A 19,716-nucleotide genomic window follows, 5' to 3' on the forward strand; every position below is an offset into this window, starting at 1 on the left:
ACCTGTAGGACGTACACGGTACGTGTCTGTAGGACGTACGCAGTACGTGCATGCAGGGTCTGCTTTATGAGGGCTTAAGCGATGCTTATGAGGTGATGTCCACGAATAACGGCCAACGTCTCAAAAGCCCACTCGACGACCATTTCCCAAAGCGCTCTAAATTACCAGATTGTGAAAGCTTCAGCAGTGAGACCGGCCGTCCGTCGATGCACTGCAGCGAAACTGTGACCCGCGGCCCGGCTCGGGCCGCGACTACGCGCCGTGTCACCGCATGCATAATGCGCCCCGCCGGCCCTGCGCCGGAGCGGACACCGCCGACCAGCGGCCAGGACTGACTGCAGAGGGGGTGCTCGGCGCCCGGCTCCCAGCTTTCTCCGGCGGAGCTCTGGCCTGTCGGCCCGGCACACGTCCGGCCGCCCGGAAAGGGTAAGGCGCCATGACTCGGTAGCCCCGCCGCCACCGGTCCAGTCTTGTTATCTCCGAGCCGGTGTTTGAGCACGTGGGCTGGTCCCGGTATGTCCCGGTATGGTGCCGTCACCAGGGTCCAGCGGTGGGGCACCGACTGGAGGGGATCGGGGCACTGTCGCTCTGCTACTGCACGGGGACGCCATGGTGATGGAGGCGTCTTCAGAAGACGACGTCCGGGGGCAGTGGGACGACTGCCGCGGGCGTGGTTTGTACCCCTCGGAGAGGCAAAGTTGAAGTCCGGTAGCGATGTTCACAAGCTTTTCAGTTGTTCCCAACACCTAGATTCGGACATATGCATGTTTGTTTATTTATTGTTGAATCTGCATTTTTGTTTGTTTGCTGTTGAACATGTATGAATACATAAATGAAGACATGTCACGTGTCTCTCGAGCTCCAGCACAAAAAAGCACGCCTTTAGCAAAACGTCATCTTGATTGCTTTTCGGCAATGTCGGCGCATGCCTTTCGCTTCCTATTCCGTTAAACATCGCAAACATAATATTTTTTAAAGTTTCAACGCCCACGAGCAAATGTTGCCTGTGATTGCACGTCCCGATATTGCACGTGTCTGGAAGATTGCCCAAGAATTGCCCAGCGCCGGGGATCAGCAAACGCTAAATTGCGCGAACCAAATTAATTCTGACACCAAATCATAAGTTGCGCGCACTGCACAGTTGAACAGCAAGAGCTAACGCACAAGCACGCAACAGCACCGCTGACCGCAGCTAGTATATTCGTAAGGAGCGCGCGCTTGACACTTGCTGCGCGACGGCGACGGCTGCGGCGCGTCTCAGCCGCCGGGAGAAAGGATCGGAGCGAGCTTGCCTCCGGTACTGATCGTTATATGCGGTAGCCATCGTGTCGAGGCGCTGAGCCAGCCATTGCACACCACCACCGCTTGCAAAGTGAGCCGGTGTACCAATCCCTTTTGGGATGGCGTGAACTGCGGTGCGTGCAGACAGATGTTTGGACCGGTGTTCCTGCCCCTGACGCTGACCTCTGGCTAGGTATTCCGTTTCCTGATTTCCCCGAAAGGTGCTCCAGTAGTGGTGCTGATGTCCGGACAGGTGTTCCGGTCGTGGTGGCGGATGTCTGCGCTGGCGTTCTGACCCTCTGTCGCTGAATGTCTAGACCACGTGCCCAGCCCTGGCATAGGGTGTGTGAAGCGCCGCTCCGCCACAGCGCCTGGTGTCTGGGCGGCCGATAAGCCGGCCCTGGCGCTGATTGTCTCCGCAGGTGTCTAGCTCCTGGTGCTGGCCGCCTCGACAGACACCCGGTCTGATGCCGGATGTTCGGCCAGATGCGCGCCGGATGTCCGGCCAGGTGCGTGCCGGATGTCAGGGCAGGTGTCCAGGCGCTGGTGCAGTGTGCTCGCGCTGTGCTACCGGCTGCGTCGGCAGTGTCCCGGCCCCCGGTGCCGGATGTCCGCGCAAGCACTCCGACGGCAGGCGTGTCGTCTCGATGGGTACCACAGAAGCTGGCGCGCGCCTTCTGTGCGGGGAACGTAACCGTGCCCCTAATTCGCGACCTAGGCAGGTATCCGAGCCCATGGTTCCGGATGTCCCTGCAGAGATTCTGGTCCGGCCCCCTCACCGCGACCTGTGCCCCACCTGCACGGCAGTGAAAGTGCAGCACCCCGCCAGTATGGTAATGCTGGCTATATATCGGCCGACCGAGCTTCGCCCGTCGTCAGTGCCTCCCTCTGCAAGATGAAGGTGCGTTGTCGGTTCACCCGACCGCGCGCGTGCGGTCCCAGCAGCGCGTGACCTCCCCTGACCTCTGCTGTGGTGTACCGCTCCGGCGCGCGCAGGTGTACCCGTACCAAGCTCCGTGACATTCGCACCTCGTGATTTGCCGGTGTATATTAAGGTCGTGCAGCATCCGAGTGTAGTGTTATGTCTGTCCGAGACCAAATCATTACTTCTAAGTGTCAACGCGCCGGCAAGTTCGGGAGAGTAAGCAGCTTCTTGAACTTCCCTCATTCCCTGTTTAGTCTCTTTTGAACTTCCTTTATAATCGAAGCTGATAAACGTCCCGGGATCCTGTCTTCTCACACTGATTACGCCATGCAAGGGTCCATTGAACCATAGGCGTAGAAACAGGAACGGTGGGTGGGAAAGAAAGGGTAGGATTGGGGAAGGGAAGGATGTTACGTCCGCCCCTTCCCAAAAAAAGTTTAGCATCGACTCTATGGTGATGCACGCAGACCATTCACTCAAACGGGCTCTGTCCTTACCCTCCCCCCCCCCACACACACACTTTCTGGGCCGCGTCTCCGTTCGTGCAGCGATTACGTTGAGTTACGGCCATCCGTCTGAGAACGTCTTTGATAAAAAGGCATCTCAAACCCATAAATTCCACAGCGAAGAGCTTCTACCCAATTGGTCTGTGATTTATTTGTAGATGCCTCGCCGCATGGCCACTTCCTTAAGCCGTGCTGAGATCAGTAACCTCGCTGAGCAGGGCCGTCGCAAGAACCCTGACCAAGCAGCATCCCCCCTCCCCCCCCCCCCCCCCCGGTACAGTCACACGGCCGCCGGTGGTCCTCATCTTATGGCCAGCGGACCTCGTTTTGGTAAACGCAACAGGCTTTGGTTTTCCCCAAATAAACTTTTCCACATCCACTGACCGTCCCAAAAATCCACCATTGTATCTGCCTCCTTTGCACACTGACCGTATCCAGTGCTCTGGGTTCCCTGTTACGTCATGTTGTTTGGTTTTGATAATTGATTTTTCAGCTCGATATCATTGAATTTAACAAGTGAAAAAAACAACCCGTACGAACTCTTCTCAGAAAGTGCCGAAATTCGGACAAAACGCGCGTCGATTTCCCAAAGATCGCAATGCAGTCCATGGGGGGGGGGACCGGCCCGGTCGGGGCCGGGACGTGCCAGCCCTTAGCCGGCGCGCACACCGGCCAGTGGGGCTGGCCGGCCGCGCTGCAACACGGCCTCTATCCAAGTGAAGGAGCTGCATTATGGCCCAAGGAGAAACTTACTTGCTGTCCCATTGACAGACGTCAGTGCGAGCTGGCATCGGGAAACCATGCAAGCCATTAATTTAAACACACATACTAACATGTACTCGACACACTATTTCGAAACACACCGCAATGTTTTCGTTAACCTCACACCTCCACGAGCGCTGCTTTTGTCATCATTTTGTGGGTATCTTGGACAGACAAGAAATGCTATTGGTCCGTATTTGTTTCATAGAAAGATATACAGCACGACCGGATGTGCGGTTTCCTTCTCAGTTGGCGCAGGAACTTCAGGCTCCTCAACTTTGTGAAGAAAACTTCAACCCCGTGGTTTCGGGAAAAACGTGAGCCAAATCTGGTGAAACGTGCTTTTTGGCACATTTTGGTGGTAGGTTGGGCCATTTTTCACTGTCCATTCCGCCAACTCATCTTGTGAAACTATGCCGCTGGGCACTGCTATGAAAACACTGCGCTGTATCCCAACATTGCGAAACAGGATGCCCTGAAATAATAATTTACTTGTTAATTATTACAGCTTCGCTGTAAGTACTGTGCATGTGCAGTGCCAGAGGAACCAAATTATTTTTCCCAGTGCATTGGAAAAAAACCGTGGGTACAGGCAAAGTCAAAGTGCCCCTCTCCCCACTGCCGCGTGAGGGTTGAAAAATTGACCCGGGAGGTTTCGTTTTCAGCACCAGCAGTAAGGTCCTGGAAGTATGAATATTCCTACGCACACTTTCAGCACAGGCCTCAAGCTAGTGGTTCACTGAAGACCAGAACTACCCGGCTTGGCGCAGCTTGCGCGCTGGTGTAGACAGCAGCGTGCAAAATATCCAAATACAATTTCCGACTGGAATTATATTAATTTGTGACAGGTTTCTGGTGAACGTTAGCGCTACATGCTCTGCGTCACATCTTCCAGCTGCTCCGCAACACACCATCCCTTTGAGTCGCTGTCCTCACTAGTTCTCAGCATCCGCTGCGTGCTGGCTGTTGAGCTTTGTGATCATCATGGCACGCCGACGACGCCATCATATGAAAGAGAAAGCGTTGGGCCCGAGGCCAGGCTGGACCATGGTGGCGAATCAGTCCAGTTGCATGCCGCTATACGGATGCAGCGACCCACGCTACGTTCCGGTGCCAGGCCTCGCTCAAGTCAGTAGCGTTTCACTCCGTTGTAAGCTTCTGGATCAGATCAGCAGACACGTTAGAAAAGCTTATGCGTCCAACTCTCCGCAGGCAAGCGCGCTTCGTCAAAGACAAGGCCATTCATGGATGAGTATGAACACGGGCTGCCAGACGTGAACCCGAACCGTGGGGCCATTGCTGCAGGTCTCTCATCATTCAGCGGTCCACCTTCACCTGGCAGCGTGGGCAAATGTACCACAATGCTTTACGAGCATCCAGTGGGCTGCCCATTGCAGGTGTTCGGTCTCTGATGCGTTCCTGCAAGTGCCAGTCCGTTTCGGTGACGTTTGCTGCGCGTTTTCCGCTACGCTGACCGTTGTTTGTACTTTGTGACAGGTGTTCGTGCTTCTAGTGATGGTGGCGGCTGCCCTCGCCGATACCGGCGGCGGCTACGGCAGCCACCACGGCGGCGGCTACGGCGGCCACCACGGCGGCGGCTACGGCGGCCACCATGCCAAGGGTCATAGCTACAAGCCCTCGTACTCAATTGTGCCTAAGATCCGATACCTGCCGATCTGGCTTCCCAAGCTCAAGTTCTTCACCAAGACGGTGGTACTGCCGATCCCGAAGCCAAAGCCCGTGGTGGTGCCGATCAAGGTGGCAAAGCCGTACCCCGTGCCGAAGCCGTACCCGGTGCCAAAGCCCATCCGTATACCCGTGCCCGTGCACTACGAGGTGCCTGTGTTCAAGCAGAAGGGCTACGGCGGGCACAAGGGCCACGGCGGGCACAAGGGCCACGGCGGGCATACTAAGGGCCACGGCGGGCATGGGGGATATAGCCAGCCGGAGAGCTACGGCGCGCCGGAGAGCTACGGCCAACCGAAGGGATACAGCCAGCCAGAGAGCTTCGGCGAGCAGGAGAGCTACGGCCAGCAGGAGAGCTACGACGAGCCGGAGAGCTACGGCGAGTCGGAGGGCTACAGCGGGCAGGACGGCTACGGCAGTGGCGGACATCAAGAGACCCACCAGTCCTCCTACACCAGCTACTGAGCCGACAGTCGCCCGCCATCGCACAGTACGTCAGGCTCTCCCCAGTCACCGACACCATCGTTAAATGCCGCCATACGATAGCGTATCGCTCGGACCTTTGGCTTCATGCGAGAGCACTAGTCAGACACGCTTATTCGAAAGGAACGTCAGGGGACTCGAAATCCACAGGGGCCGAGAGCAGGCTGCCGTCGAGACACAGGAAGTTCAGGTCGCAGTGTACTGCTGCAGCCATCTGCTGTTATCCTGACGCACTGACGTCTGTAGAGGCATCGATATCGCACCGTCGGCTGCCATCCAGTGTGGCACTGAACCGCTCACTAACAGCCGTTGTTCTCCTGACATGCAGGCGCAGCAGTCCGCGGTCCGGGCGCCCGCCTCCTCGTGCGCCGGCCGAGCCTCCGAGGGCGGTCTGCACGCAATCCTCGCAGTGAGGACGAGCGGATCGATCGAGGATCGACCGCAGTGTGACGTCGCCGTGCCCCCTTTCCAGTGTACCGTGTATTGCGCGCCCGCTGCTGGCGCGGTCGTGACGTCACGCGGGTCACGCCCCACTCGCCGAGTACAATCACAGCCGCACCTCTCAACAAGCTGAGCCAATCCCCTAGTCGTGCGGCGGCGGACGCACCGCCCGTCATTTCTGCCGGGTCGCCAGCGCCCCCTGCACACACCACAGCCTATCCATAACCCCGCAAACGGTGCGAGACGCGTGGCTCGCGCGTCCCCATCAAGTAAAACACAGGCCAAACGCCGTCCACATCCTCGCAAACGGTCACAAGCATGAGCCGCTGCTCGCAAAAAAAAAAAAAAAACAAAAAACAGGGGGCCGTCGAGCGAGGTCCGTGCACACGACTAGCGCGTTATTTCTTGTTGAGCCACAAAGGCGATGCCGTTGCGAGTAATTGTTGTTTGATGCTTGGATGCGCTTGACTGCCGGCGCTCACGCCACATGTCGTGGCCGCTCGCACACTCCATCGTTCACGGTCACAGCTGCGGGCTGACGTACGGGTTGTTCCATGTTATATCATGTCATGCTGCATGCCCATTACCCAGCGGTTGTTCGGCCAGTGCAAATACATGTGAGACGAAAACTGCCGACAGCGTCTTCATAATGCGGAACGGTTCTGACCACCAAAAAACCTGCCGCTAAAAAAAACCAAGAGTTCAGAGGGCATGTCATCAGCTGCCCGATGTGACCATGAAACAGTGAAATGCAGATGGACCAGCCCCTGTGCGCCAACTTACTGAAGGAGGACGTAAGTGAGCTTAGTGAGTCACCTTGCGGCCGAAGATCTGCCCTACCGGTGCCTCGTGAGCCGCCTCGCTAGCCGCGAGGAGTGGCGCCAGCGAGCGCCCGCCGGCGGACGCTCGTTCTAGTGCGCCACCTTCGCCGCCGCGGACGAGCCGGGTCCCGGGCCGCGCGCCCGGCCAGTCTTGGTCTTCCCCAGGGCTGGCGGCGAACCGACCGGCTGCAACGGCGACATCACCCGTCAGATGCAGCTGTTGCACGCTGCAGCTCTGACAGGAACGCCGGCGCCACAGGCTGGGGTCGCACACAGGCTCACTGAGGCCACACAGGCTACGCAGCAGCCCGCTGAGGTCACACAGCAGCTCACTGGGGCTAGATGGTAGTTCACTGAGGCCACAGAGCAGCTCACTGGGGCTATACCGTAGTTCACTCGAGGCCACACAGCAGCTCACTGGGGCTACACAGTGGTCCACTGAGGCCACACAACAACTCACTGGGGCCACACAGCAGCCCACTGGGGCTACACAGTAGTTCACTGAGGCTACACAGCAGCCCACTGGGGCTACACAGTGGATCACTGGAGCCCCACATTAGTTCACTGAGGCCACATGGCAGCCCACTGAGGCTACACATCAGTTAACTGGGACTACACAGTAGTTCACTGCGGCTACACAGCAGCTCTGGGGCAGCACTAGAGTCAGACAGCAGCTCTGGAAGCAGCACTAGAGTCAGACAGCAGCTCTGGGGGCAGCACTGGGGTCAGATGGCAGCTCTGGGAGCAGCACTGAGGTCAGACAGCGGCTCTGGGAGTGATACTGAGGCAAGACGGCAGCTGTCGGGCAAAATGCGGGGTCACGCAGCCATGTGCGGTCATTGCCAATGCACCCAGGGGCTCTGGGGTGTGCGCACACGTGCAATGGCGCCAGCTGGTCACCTGCAGCTGGTGAGGCGGCCGCGCTGGCTCGGCCGGCACCAGCTGATAGACGGCGGCCGACAGCCGCGACGAGCCCGAGCTGACATCGGGCGCCGAGTCCCGGCCGGCGGCGCCCTCCGCGGACAGCACCGCCTCCCCCGGCAGCAGCGACTCGTGCACGCGCACCACGTGCTGCTGCGGCTCGGCCGGCGGGGACGGAGCCGAGGCCGGCGCCGGCGCCGGCGCCGGCCGGTCGTCGTGCTCCTGCATGTGGCGCGTGTATGCAGAGCGCTGGATCGTCTTGAAGATGCAGTGCTGGCAGGAGAAGACGAGGTCGGCCGCCGCGTTCGGGTGCTTGGTGCGCAAGTGCTTCTTGTACGTGGTCGACTGGATGCAGGAGTAGCTGCAGTGCGGGCACTTGTAGGGCCGCTCTCCCGTGTGCCGCATCCGGTGGCGGCGCAGCGTGTTGTGGTCAGTCGTCGCGTAGTCGCACTGCTCGCAGGCGAACGGCTTCTGGCCCGTGTGCTGGCGCGCGTGCATGACCAGCGAGGAGCGACAGCTGAAGAGGCGGCCGCACGTGTTGCACTGGAAGCCACGGCGCTTCTCGTGCACCATCTCGCGGTGCAGCTGCAGGGCGCGCCGGTCGGAGAGCACCAGACCGCACAGCGGACAGCGGCACGACTCGACGAACGACGGGTCGTCGCGCCGCTTGTGCTTGGCGCGGTGGTTCTGCAGCTGCTTGCTGCTTTTGAAGGCCTTCTGGCACGTCTCGCAGACGTGCTCGCGCAGCTGGCTGTGCGTCGGCAGGTGCTGGCTCACCAGCTGCGAGTAGCGCGTCGTCTTGTAGTCGCACAGGTCGCAGTGGTAGAGGTCGCAGTCGATCCGGTGCGCGCGCCACAGGTGCATGGAGAGCGTGCGCCACTGAGCCGCCAGCTGGCCGCACTCGGGGCACGCGAAGTCGCTCGGCCGCTCCGGCAGGTGGCAGCGCTGATGCAGCTCCAGCTTGGCGCGGTCGCGCAGCCGCAGGCCGCAGTCAGCCACCTCGCAGGCGAACAGGCCCAGCGCGCGCTCCGCCAGCCGCTGCGGCCGACGCGCGCCGCGGCCCAATCCGCTGACGCCGAGCGAGCGCGAGTCGCGCGGCCGGCCCTTTTTCTTGAGTGCCGCCAGCTGGCGCTGCTGCGCCGGCTTCAGTGCCGACACGCGCCCCAGCAGCCGGCGACTCTCGCTCGCCGTGGACTCGGTCGCGGCCGCCCCCGCCGTCACCGCCGGCGGAGGCGGCGGGGGCGGCGGCGGCGGCAACGACGGCGCAGGCGGCGGCGGTGGGGACGCAGCAGTGGCAGTCATCACCGAGCCGCGCATCCACACCACCTCGACGCCATCGGCCGGCGCCGCGGTGCCGAACCCGGCCGGCGCGTCCACACAGTTGTCGTCCACTGTGTCCACGTTGATCTCCGGACTGGCGGCGGTGCGCTCCACCGGCGCCGGCAGCGGCTGCACGCGCACCTTGCCGTGCACGTTCACCACGCACTGGGCCTGGCTTGTGGCGCTGACGACGCGCGCAGCCGGCGGCGAGCGGACGCGCCGCGCCGCCGGCCGGCGCCGCTCCAGCTCGGCTGCGTGCGCCGCCACCAGGTGCGCTGTCACGTCGCGCTCCGTCAGCGACACGTGGCTGCAGAGCCGGCACATGTGCGCCACGACGCGCTCGGTCAGCTGCTGGCAGAGCATCGAAAGGCGGGCGGCTGACGCGGCGCGGCCGCCGCTGCTGCTGTTGCTGCTGCTACCGCCGCCGCCGCCGCCGCCCGGCCGCGGGACGATGCGGTGGGGCTGCGAATAGGGCGGCGGCAGCTTGGCGGCCGGCCCGGCCGGCGGCGAGCCGTTCGAGAACGCGGGCGCGGCGCCCAGCAGCTCCAGCTTGGGCGGCGAGACGAGCTTCTCGGCGAGCGTCGAGATGCTGTCCGATGAGTCCGAGTTGACGAAGCCGCTGACGTCGAGCGTGCCGTGCGAGACGGGCAGCGGCAGCACCTCAAGGTCGGCCGTGTTCAGCTGCACTAGCGGCAGGTTGCGCAGATATGGCGACATGATGACGTCGTAGTGCGGCTCGGCCACCCGCCGCTCGCCCGCCGCCAGCGTGACGGGCGAGGCCGCCAGCGTGACGGGCGTCACCGTCAGGTGGTCTGTCCGCCGCAGCGTCTCCATAGGCGGCAGCGCGCGGCGGCCGGCACCGCGGTACGCCGCCGCCGGCTCGTCGCCAGGCAGCTCGAGCGAGCCGACGGCCGGCAGCGGCGCCCCCTCCGGCGGCGAGCTCAGGTCGACGTCCACCACGATCACCTCCTCCCCGGCCGCGGCGGAGGGCGGCGTCAGCGGCCGCGCCGCGCCGCCGCCGCCGACAGACACTGACACCTGACGGCCGGCAGAGGGCGCCCATGTCAGCTCAAGCACCGGCGGCGCAGGCAACCGACGGCAGACAGGGCGCCCATTCAAGCAAACTTATCAATGGACAATCATCACCCAGCGACCGCAGCCATCGCACTAACATCTCCCTTGGCCCGGCAACAGAGCACGCCATCTCGCCTGCCGCGCCACGGCGCCGGACGAGCGCCGGCCGCCGCGGGGCCGGTCCCGTCGCGCCGCGTACGCACCTGCTCAATGACCAGGTCAGGGTCACGGGCCGCCTGCTGGCCGCCGCAGAAGAGCAGCGCCGGGTCGGGCGGGCGCCGGTGCGGCTCTGGGTGGTGGTGGAGCCGGTCGGCTGGGCCTGACGCCTCCAGGCCGGCCGGTGGCGGGTGTGGCGCCAGCGGGTGCGGCCGGCACTCGGCCAGAGCGTCCACCTCGTGCCGCGCCGACTCCGAGCTCAGGCTCGCCGATAGGTGGTGGGAAGTGATGGGACCACCCAGTGGGCCCTGGCTGCTGGCCAGCGGCACAGACACTGGCTGAAACAACATGAGCAGACCAGTCATGACCCAGTCCTGGTGCCCCATATTTGTCTCAGCACTTCTACAACATAAGCAGACCAGTTATGACCCAGTCCTGGTACCCCATATTTGTCTCAGCACTTCCACAACATGAGCAGACCAGTTATGACCCAGTCCTGGTACCCCATATTTGTCTCAGCACTTCTACAACATAAGCAGACCAGTTATGACCCAGTCCTGGTACCCCATATTTGTCTCAGCACTTCTACAACATGAGCAGACCAGTTATGACCCAGTCCTGGTACCCTGTATTTGTCTCAGCACTTCTACGATGTGAGCAGACCAGTTATGACACAGTAATGGTACCTCGTGTTTGTCTCAGCACTTCTACAACACAAGCAGACCAGTTATGACCCAGTCCTGGTATCCCGCATTTGTCTCAGCACTTCTATAAAAATCCATAGTACGACAAATGCATGCTATATTTACACAAAATATGCAATATCAAAAATATTTGACAATAACGCAAAAGTTACATACCATGTGCTCCACTTCACGTCCCGGCAAATGCAGGCCCTGCACTGCTGTATCAGGGTCATGGTTGTTGGCTTGGTTTACCTCCATGCTTTCCAAGCATGCATCAGTCCTGCAAAGCATGGTATAATTGTTGGTTTGAAATCATGAGGCAAATGCAAAACATGTTTTGAGATTTGCATGAAATATGTATTATGTGATAAGACAATACTTTTGATGGGCACAGACTGGATACACATTATTCACTTCTCACCCTTATCAATGACCTTGCCATTTTATTTTGCAAGATTAACCTCACATGGATTGATGATGGTGGTAAGCAAACAGATACTAGAGAGAACTGAATGGACCCTAAAACCAGAGACCAAAATTTGCATCCATGGATATATCATAGTATAACCTGTGCCAATGATAAGCAGGCATTAGGTAAAAGGTGACATGTGGTTACAAAACCACTGCAGCCAGTGACCATACAGGACAGCATTTCTGGCACTTTTAATGACCAGCTAACAGTTAATCATCACCAATATCACAAAGATGGCCTTAGTTCCATGATATTTAAGCTTGTGGACAACTGAGCATGGCACTACCTATACCATAAACCAGATGTACCTGTGTAATCTGTCAGTGAGGAATGTATGAAAGGTAAAAAAATACAGAATACAAAATAAAATACAGGAACATGGGACTCTTAGCCCAGAGGTAAAGCCTAATTTTAGGCCAGAGCTGGTCCTACCCCCCCCCCCCCCAAAGGTCACTCACTTAGGAAATCAATCCCAATGACTGAATCCAACAACAGCAGTTCCAACTTCTGTAATGATGAGGGTTAATAAAACCTGTGTGACACCTATTTTTCCACATAGGCTCAGCAATATTTCCACATGAGACTCCTCCATTTAATGGTGTTGAAAGTGAAACTGTGTTGAGTATAGAAGGGGGGGGGGGGCAGAGGTAGGTAAGCCTCCCCCAAACATGCCGATAATATTAGCATTGGCCTTAGCCTCCATAGGTATGGATGACCACACAAACTGGCATCTGATATTTTCACAAATTTCGCAATTACAGGTTCATTTGTAGCACAGAAACGTTAACAACCGTGAACTCTGTAGACGGGAGTGTTGTCGATCTCGTTTCGACTCGAACACAAAAATTGTTGATCTCGTTTCGACCTTAACAAACACAAAAATACGTCCCAAACTGACCCACCGCAAATCCCAGCGACTATAAATTCGACTTCCTGATGGCCTTTTTCACAGATACCACGTCCCATACTGATACACGAATAATCCCAGCCAGCCAAGAGAAGTACAATACCCACCACCATCAACTCGCACCACTTTCGGTGTGAAACTCGGCATATGTTCGTATAAATGATCACCAGATAGTTTTAAAAAATAGTGTTCTACCACCGTGAATGCGTGCAGCTTGCATCATCATGTGAGAGTATTACCTTCAATTTTTGCTAAAATCTCTATAGATAACTCAAGGAGAGAAGTGGGATGCAGTTAATGTAATTTTTGAATTTTGAAGTATGATACACCTTGGCCGAGCGCAGCCTCAGCCTCAATGATGTATTTTTGTGTAAAGTAATATGGCAGTAATAAACTTACTGCCATATTTCTCAACATAGCGCGAGGCTGACGATAGCGCCATTGCTGCATATTGTGCATTGTGAACATTGCCAGTGTGTATCGCCTGGGCATTGTCTGATGTGTTCAGTTAGCATATATTGGTAGGTAGTTTGTATAACCTACAGGGCAGACAATAATTTAAAAACTGTGTTTGTGATCGATCTGGAAAGAAGGCTTAGAGGAATGCTGAATTGGTTAGTTTCATGCTGAATACAGCTTTTATTGGATAATCCCTGCCGCTATTCGTATCGGGTTTGAAGTACTGGTAATAAATGAAATATTTTTTGCGAAGTGCTTATCTTTTGGACAGTTATAGAATATACATATTAACTTAGTGAAAAATTACTGATGTCTCATTGATCTCTCCTGTTGTTTTTTTGTCTCAAGTCGGTATTTGAGTTGTGTTTACTTGTTCTGCCCCCCCCCCCCCCCCCCCCCACCCCCACCCATTACCCCCACCCCACTAATGTGTGTGCAATATCATTTCAGAAACTACCACATACAGTACTAGAAGCCCTATTCCACTCTGAGACATGTTGAGATGCATGTGCTTGAGATCATTTCAAACCTTCCGGCTCATCTCTCATGGACGGCATAGCTTGAGAAGACTGCATTTGTTGGACCAACCCAGAACACTACAGCAGGGGATTTCTTATAGCAGCACAAAAATACAGTGACAGGTAATGTTGTGTATTTGTCCATAGCTTACCATATCTTGAACCATGGCAGGGTAGCAAAGATTGCTGGTTGGGCAAGGGATCATTACTGATCACCTCAGAAGCTCATCCAGTGGGAGTGAGATGATGATGCCTCCCTATGGCCCTGGATTCTCTGTTGGTGGCAGATATGATCTCACTGTTAGAACATGTTGAACCAGAAGTGCTTGATTCCCCTCTCAGAATACCCATTTGCGCCTGCCTGGTGGTCTGTTAGACCTAGTAGGTGTGAAATACATGGTGTAAATTTCTGATGTATATGTGTCTTGTGCTGGGTGGAGTTTAAAATGCAGGATTTCACTGCTATGGTTCTAAAAAACAAGGAGTTTAATTCAACTGATTGTTTCCACTATGGCTTAAAGGCATGGTATATTCTCTAGTACTACTCAGCTACACAGTGCTCAAGGTTAAATTGCCCAAGTCATTCCCCAGCTCATTCTGTCATTCAAGTTGGTCACAAGTAAATTTCAAGTAAATCACAGCATGCACAGACTGTTCAAGGTTGCAACCTTTTAGTTAACTTTTAAATTTTTAACTGTGTTCTCTTGCATAGATCAGTGATGATATGAATAAGGCACCTGGGCACAGCAAAACATGGTGACTTGATCACAATATTTAGTAAAGAGAAGGGGAAGGAGCATGACTCAGAGTTCAAGATTTGGTAAAGATCTGTTTTGTATGACCCTGGAAAGCCTAGTACTTTACCAGCCTATCCACTCCAATGAGATGTTAGGGTTGCATAGTTGATGGTTGACAGGAGTGTCAGCACTAACAGATTTTGACCAGAGTCTTTTGCAACCCTCTTGAATTAGAACAATCCTTTACAAGTGTTGACTCACCATCCTTGAATAACATATGACAAAACGTACAAAAACAGTAACTTTTGTCAGCTCATAGTCTTAAGCTTTCTGTCATTCCCAAGCAAAGGCAACAGAAAATATATCCAACTTCTCAGCTAGTCCCCTCATGTCTACCTACATCAGAATAACCATAGTCACATCTTTCACAACTTGTCTCCAAATTTCCATATCTGACACCTTGGTGCCTGATGCAGGTTGTCAGCAGCCACCCAGTTGTTCTTGTGTAGCCCAATGTTCCTTGGCACATGCTTGACATACTGGCCTGTGTTGTATGCTGATATCAATAGTCTTGAATGAGTTCTGATGAGTCCTGCAGGAGTTCTGATGAGTCCTGATGAGTTCTGGATGCCACCCAGCTGTGCTGTCCCCTAACCCGACCTGACCTGACCTCCCAGTGCCAGGCCCCAGGAGCCCCTGACGCCAGCGGCATACGAGGCGGTCTGTGAGGAGACCCTGGAGTCGCTGTGCTCCTATCTGGAGGAGCTGCTGGAGGTGGCCTCAGCCCAGCCCGGCGTCGACGTTGAGCTCAGTGTCAGTCGCCGCCGCCCCAGAGTGCGGACACGGTCGTCCCGAACGTGTAACGCCTACAATGAGGTTCTTTGAAATGGGGTGGATTATGATGTCCAGTTTTTCTTTTTGTGCCATTGTCATTTAGACTTGAACCGAACAAAACCAGAAACATGTGCTTGCCATTTGCTCTTTCTTTAGATGACGTGATGCATCTATTGTCGCGGCACCACAGTTGCCGTCTATTGTAGCATTGTAATTGCCAGGAGGAAAGGGAGCACAGCCAGAAAAGATAACTGGAACTATGTCATTTTCCACGAAGTCCATATCTTGATGGACCGAAGCCACAACCCTGAGCCTGTTCGTGCTATATTCGTCACGTCGTCCCCCCCCCCCCCCCTCCACCCTCACGTCGTCTTCCGTCCTGCCCTCAGAGTGGTGTGCTGACTGTGAAGCTGGGCGAGGCGGGCACTTACGTCATCAACAAGCAGTCTCCGAACAAGCAGATCTGGCTCTCGTCGCCCGTCAGCGGCCCCAAGCGGTCAGTCCTGTTGGGCCCTTGTCAGTGCAGTGTGGTATCATAGTGTGGGGTGGGGTGGCGCCACGACTAGCACAGATCGTGTGCTGGTCGCGGTGTCAGCTTGGGAATGTGCGATTGCCGCTACAGAGGTGGCTCTGGATCGTCGGTATTCGTATGGTGGGAGTGGGCCTCGCGCCGGCCGTTTACAGACCGCGGCGTTATTCTGAAAAAAAACAATAAAGGAAATTGGACAAAGGTAGCCTTATTCTGGGTCGTATGGATGCGAGTTGGAAAACGCATCCTTTGCCTGAATCCGCTTGGCTCGTCAGCACTGCGCTGGTCGCTTCAGAACCATGAGGTTGGCGTTATTGCAGAGTAGACGTGAAAACGAAGCGTAGTATCGTTTCCGTTAAAAAAGGTGCTAGGCGGGTGCTGCTTGTACGTGTTCTGTATGTATACTCCTCCAGCTGTCATAATAGTTTCAAAAAGAAAGCATGCTGGATGACAGCAAACATTGCGTGTTTTGTGCTCTTGATCAGCTCGTTACAATGCTTCACTTGGGACTTTGTTGGTGACATTCCCATTCCCGGTTCTGCTGTGCTGCCGGTCCGTCCACCTTACTGTCGTGTTGCCAGACCACTGCCGGACGCGTCATTACAGCACTGATGTGTTGCCAGATTGTCGCTAGCCGCTGCCGCTTTGTCGCCGCCAGGTACGACTTCGTGGATGACGGCTGGGTGTACCGTCACGACCAGCAGCGGCTACACGAGCTACTGTCTCTGGAGCTCAGCCGCCTGCTCGGCACCAGTGTCGATCTCACCTCGTGTGCTCACGCCGGCCGGTAGCCCCGGCCGCGCAGGGGCCGCCCCAGCCGGGCGGCGCGGCGCGCTGCTGTTACTGAAGAGGGGGACCGGGCCGGTGATTGACAGTTCTGGTAAACGTGAGCGGTGCTAAGTGGGCGGACGATTTGGAGGCGTCCGCCTGTTAGTTTATGGGGAGTTGGCTATTTAAACAGGGTCGTGTTGTTGCACTGCTTGTTTGGCACGGCAGTTATTTTGCAAGCAGCGATGGATGCGTGGCGTTCTACGAACTTCGAAGTGCAATGATGCCACTGGCGAGTACAGTGGCGGCTGCTGCTGGTGTACTGAAACCTGTTGTGATTTTAATGGAAATACACCCATGAGAACAATTTTTCTGCCGTGAAACCAACCCGTGGGTCAGAAATGGCAGGACGAAAAACGAAACAGAAATCCACCTCATCAACCTACACGTGCCACGGGTTATTCACAACTTGGTGTGTACATCGGCGTCAGCTAGCTAGGTGTTTCGTGCTTGTCTCGGCACGTCTTTTAGACGGTATGTAAAGATAACGTGTCATATCGTTCATATGTAACATGTCCATGTTCGGTTCCTTTTTCGTACATGTCGGTGGCAGCATCCCTGTACCTTGCGATGTTTCAATTGCCATTGGCGCCTGGCAATTTTGCTTTTGAAGATGAGGCCAGTATTTGTCCTGTCGGCAGCAAGTTGAGGATGTTCAATCGTACGCTCTGATTGCCGCGGTTGCCCAAGCCCTGTCAGAAATCGTGAACGGCGCCGGTTTTATATTGCTTTCACATGGGTATGTTCTACAGGCTGCAGTGCCATTGAGCGTTACGATTGAATGCCTCAAGGACACTTATATCGTTGACTGCAATCTTCCTTGGGGGGAAAGAGCGTCTCAGGAAATGGGAGCGCCCATGACAATTCTGGAGTTGGTCCGTTCCTCCACTCACAACAGGGTTAATGTTCAGCATTCGGAAAGTGGGTGGCCATGACCCCCCTCACCCCGCCTTCCCCTCCACCGAAAGGCCTATGTCATCCGTTCCAATGCTTATTATTACAGGGCCTTGCCAGGCGCGCAGCGAGAGTCCTGGCAAGGGAAGGCACAGAGCTGACAAAGAGTCGCTTGGCAGGAAAAGGGCCTCCCTCCCTCCCCCCCCCAAAAAAGTCGAATATGACCCATTTATTAGTAAGAGCAAGTTTGCTTTGATGCTTTTCACTTTTTATATATTCATTTTTACCTTCTTTAACTGGGATAGAAGCTGCCGGGAGATCAATTCTGGATAAATTTTGCGGTCAATCAATATTTATCATATCAATGTAGCTACAGTTGCAGTCGATCAAAATATAGACGGAAGAAAACATGCGTTTCACGATTGCACGATAAATCACCGCCGGTCTTTACTGTAGAATGGTCCAGTAGACTCTTTCTAAGCCGATAGAACTCAGAAGCGTTGTCAGTTTCGTTGTCTGGGCTGTACTGATATATTAAGGGCCTCGCGAATATAGATCGGAATGGGTCAACAATTTGTATCAACATGGCCAACCCGTGTTTATCAGAAAATGCTCACATTCAATCAGAATTGATGAGTGATACAGATTAGGTAACGCAGTATTTAGAATGCGCGTTCGCAAATCTTAGCAACAAAATCCTCGATGTCAGGCGTTGCAGTCTCCGTTATCAGCGCAGCGTCGGCTTCATGGTTAACACTAAGCCGTGGCCAACGGGTGAACGAAAATGATGACCCATTTGAATATTATACGCATAGTAGCCTATCCGTTTACCTAACCTATTTAATAGTAACCTATTTAATAATTGAACGAGATGGTGGAACTAAAGGAGTAAATACAGAATATCTATTTTGTTGTGTCTCTATTACTGTTAATCTGTCCAGCGGAGAACCTCAAAGCCGCAAAAAAGATACGCGCAGCCTAATCTTCGAGTGGCAAAACTCATCTTTTTAAGGCATTCGGAAGCATCATCCCACGACGGTCGCTCTCGCTGGCGCGGCACCCGCCCCGCCTGGCGGTGCTCGCATCGGCCAACGTCGTTCGGTTTTACGGAAACTGCAACCCAGGCCATCGCTGTCCCAGCTTCCGACGTTGTGACCGCGCAGGCTCAAGCCTTTTGATACTTTGTTTCACTGGTCAATTCCGCAAAAGTGAATAGACGTTCTCAGGCAAACATGGAATGGCCTTGGTCGTGTTGGAACTCATCTCAACCCACTCTTTTCAACACTGATGAGACCCCTAATCTCTTTCCGGGGAAGGGGTTCCCTTAAGTAGGACACTAGGGGAATTGTTCCCGGTCAAGAGCTGGAGGGTCATTCCGTCCCACCGTAAGGTGTCCTCCGGCTGCTATTCTGGCGACACTGGTCGGAATCCCCTAGCCGATCTAGAGGCCATAGAGGGATACAATGTCACGCACGTCACTGTCTTGCGCGACGAAAAAGAAAAGGTGGCAGTAGTTGCCCTTTGTTTTCTTCAGTACAACAACCCGAGCCCCCGTGCGGTGCGACACCAGCGTAATCACCCGCACCTCAGGACTCGGCTGTCAACCGGCTGGTTGCGGCCGAGTGGCCGGGACTAGCACTTCTACATTGGTCGTGCTGTCCGGTTTGAAACTTCGGTGCCGGCATCGAGGTGATGCCGGCCCGGACTGACAGACAGGGAAACGCGTCCAGAGAGGGACGGATCACGAAGAGCAGAGAACACTGCGCAGTCAGGTTGCACAAAAGTATATTATCGATATGGTGGGTTTTGGATTAGGACCCTTTCTACCAGACATGATCATTTCAGGGCTATGGGATGAAAGAAAATGGTTGACGATGGGACAGACGTGCATGCACTTGGGGGAAGGGGGGATGGGCAACCGCCGAGCTTTAACCCGCGCATGTGCGTGTGCCCGGCCGGGGTCCCCCTTCCCACGGGGCTCTCGGCCCACTCGTGGCTGACGCATGCAGCCTGCCCCGGACAAGCGGGGTGTTGCGAGGATGCAGGATGACGCAAGATAGAGGATAAGAGGGACGGATGTATATATTAGCGATACGGCTCGGTTCGACCACCGCACTTGACAGCAGCAAACACCTGCCCAGTTCCGGCAGTCAATATGCCAATAGCGGCCAAACAATGGTCATACTGTCAACCGTTCTGTGGTAGGCATATCACTAATATACACCTATACACCTAATATTAACAGAACAGCGAAGCTGTGGGGACGCACACCTTTTTCGCCCGACGCACAATGCCGCACACACAATAACAACACCCGTTGGCGCCACCTATTGGTGACCCACACGACCAAGTGTTGACCTCGTGCCGCTACGACATCATATCATATTGGTCCTCTCTCTGAGGTGAAAGGCCTTCTGGTCCTCACAGCTGACCCCGGATCGATGCATGAACCGTCATTAACGCAGCAACATTCGTG

The 19,716-nt window shown here is 55.5% G+C and overlaps 3 protein-coding genes and 1 long non-coding RNA gene across 4 annotated transcripts; 2 read left to right on the forward strand and 2 right to left on the reverse strand.

The window, feature by feature from the left end:
• The first annotated feature begins 2,166 nt into the window (after positions 1-2,166).
• Positions 2,167-6,069, forward strand: LOC119098590 (chorion protein S38). The gene is made up of 3 exons (XM_037221557.1): positions 2,167-2,182; positions 4,972-5,650; positions 5,972-6,069. The coding sequence occupies exons 1-2, from the start codon at positions 2,177-2,179 to the stop codon at positions 5,623-5,625; spliced, it is 660 nt and encodes a 219-aa protein (XP_037077452.1). The 5' UTR covers positions 2,167-2,176; the 3' UTR covers positions 5,626-5,650; positions 5,972-6,069.
• A 1,043-nt stretch (positions 6,070-7,112) lies between these two features.
• LOC119098844 (gastrula zinc finger protein XlCGF71.1) lies at positions 7,113-8,817 on the reverse strand. Its single transcript, XM_037221891.1, has 2 exons — positions 8,002-8,817; positions 7,113-7,140 (listed from the first exon to the last, which is right to left on the reverse strand). The coding sequence occupies exons 1-2, from the start codon at positions 8,688-8,690 to the stop codon at positions 7,113-7,115; spliced, it is 717 nt and encodes a 238-aa protein (XP_037077786.1). The 5' UTR covers positions 8,691-8,817.
• A 1,741-nt stretch (positions 8,818-10,558) lies between these two features.
• Positions 10,559-12,538, reverse strand: LOC119098594 (uncharacterized). The gene is made up of 3 exons (XR_005094267.1): positions 12,437-12,538; positions 11,237-11,342; positions 10,559-10,714 (listed from the first exon to the last, which is right to left on the reverse strand). It is a non-coding gene; the product is annotated as an uncharacterized LOC119098594 (long non-coding RNA).
• Positions 12,539-13,583: 1,045 nt separating this feature from the next.
• fh (frataxin) lies at positions 13,584-16,655 on the forward strand. The gene is made up of 4 exons (XM_037221893.1): positions 13,584-13,591; positions 14,833-14,968; positions 15,379-15,485; positions 16,177-16,655. Exons 1-4 carry the CDS (start codon positions 13,584-13,586, stop codon positions 16,307-16,309), a joined length of 384 nt encoding a protein of 127 aa, XP_037077788.1. The 3' UTR covers positions 16,310-16,655.
• The last annotated feature ends 3,061 nt before the right edge of the window (positions 16,656-19,716 follow it).

This window comes from Pollicipes pollicipes, unplaced genomic scaffold (genome assembly GCF_011947565.3).
Source record: "Pollicipes pollicipes isolate AB1234 unplaced genomic scaffold, Ppol_2.1 Scaffold_4740;HRSCAF=5597_pilon_pilon_pilon, whole genome shotgun sequence".
Classification (NCBI taxonomy): Eukaryota; Metazoa; Arthropoda; class Thecostraca; order Pollicipedomorpha; family Pollicipedidae; genus Pollicipes; species Pollicipes pollicipes.

What these genes read in the sequence shown, in the direction of transcription:
- LOC119098844 (XM_037221891.1), bottom strand. Translation starts at nt 8,690, where the DNA reads ATGCACCTGTGGCGCGCGCACCGGATCGACTGCGACCTCTACCACTGC. An exon ending in CCGGCGCCGGCCTCGGCTCC is followed by an intron (nt 7,141 to 8,001) that starts GTCCCCGCCGGC and finishes CGTTCCTGTCAG; the next exon opens with AGCTGCAGCGTGCAACAGCT.
- fh (XM_037221893.1), top strand. An exon ending in GCGTCGACGTTGAGCTCAGT is followed by an intron (nt 14,969 to 15,378) that starts GTCAGTCGCCGC and finishes TCCTGCCCTCAG; the next exon opens with AGTGGTGTGCTGACTGTGAA. An exon ending in CCCGTCAGCGGCCCCAAGCG is followed by an intron (nt 15,486 to 16,176) that starts GTCAGTCCTGTT and finishes TGTCGCCGCCAG; the next exon opens with GTACGACTTCGTGGATGACG.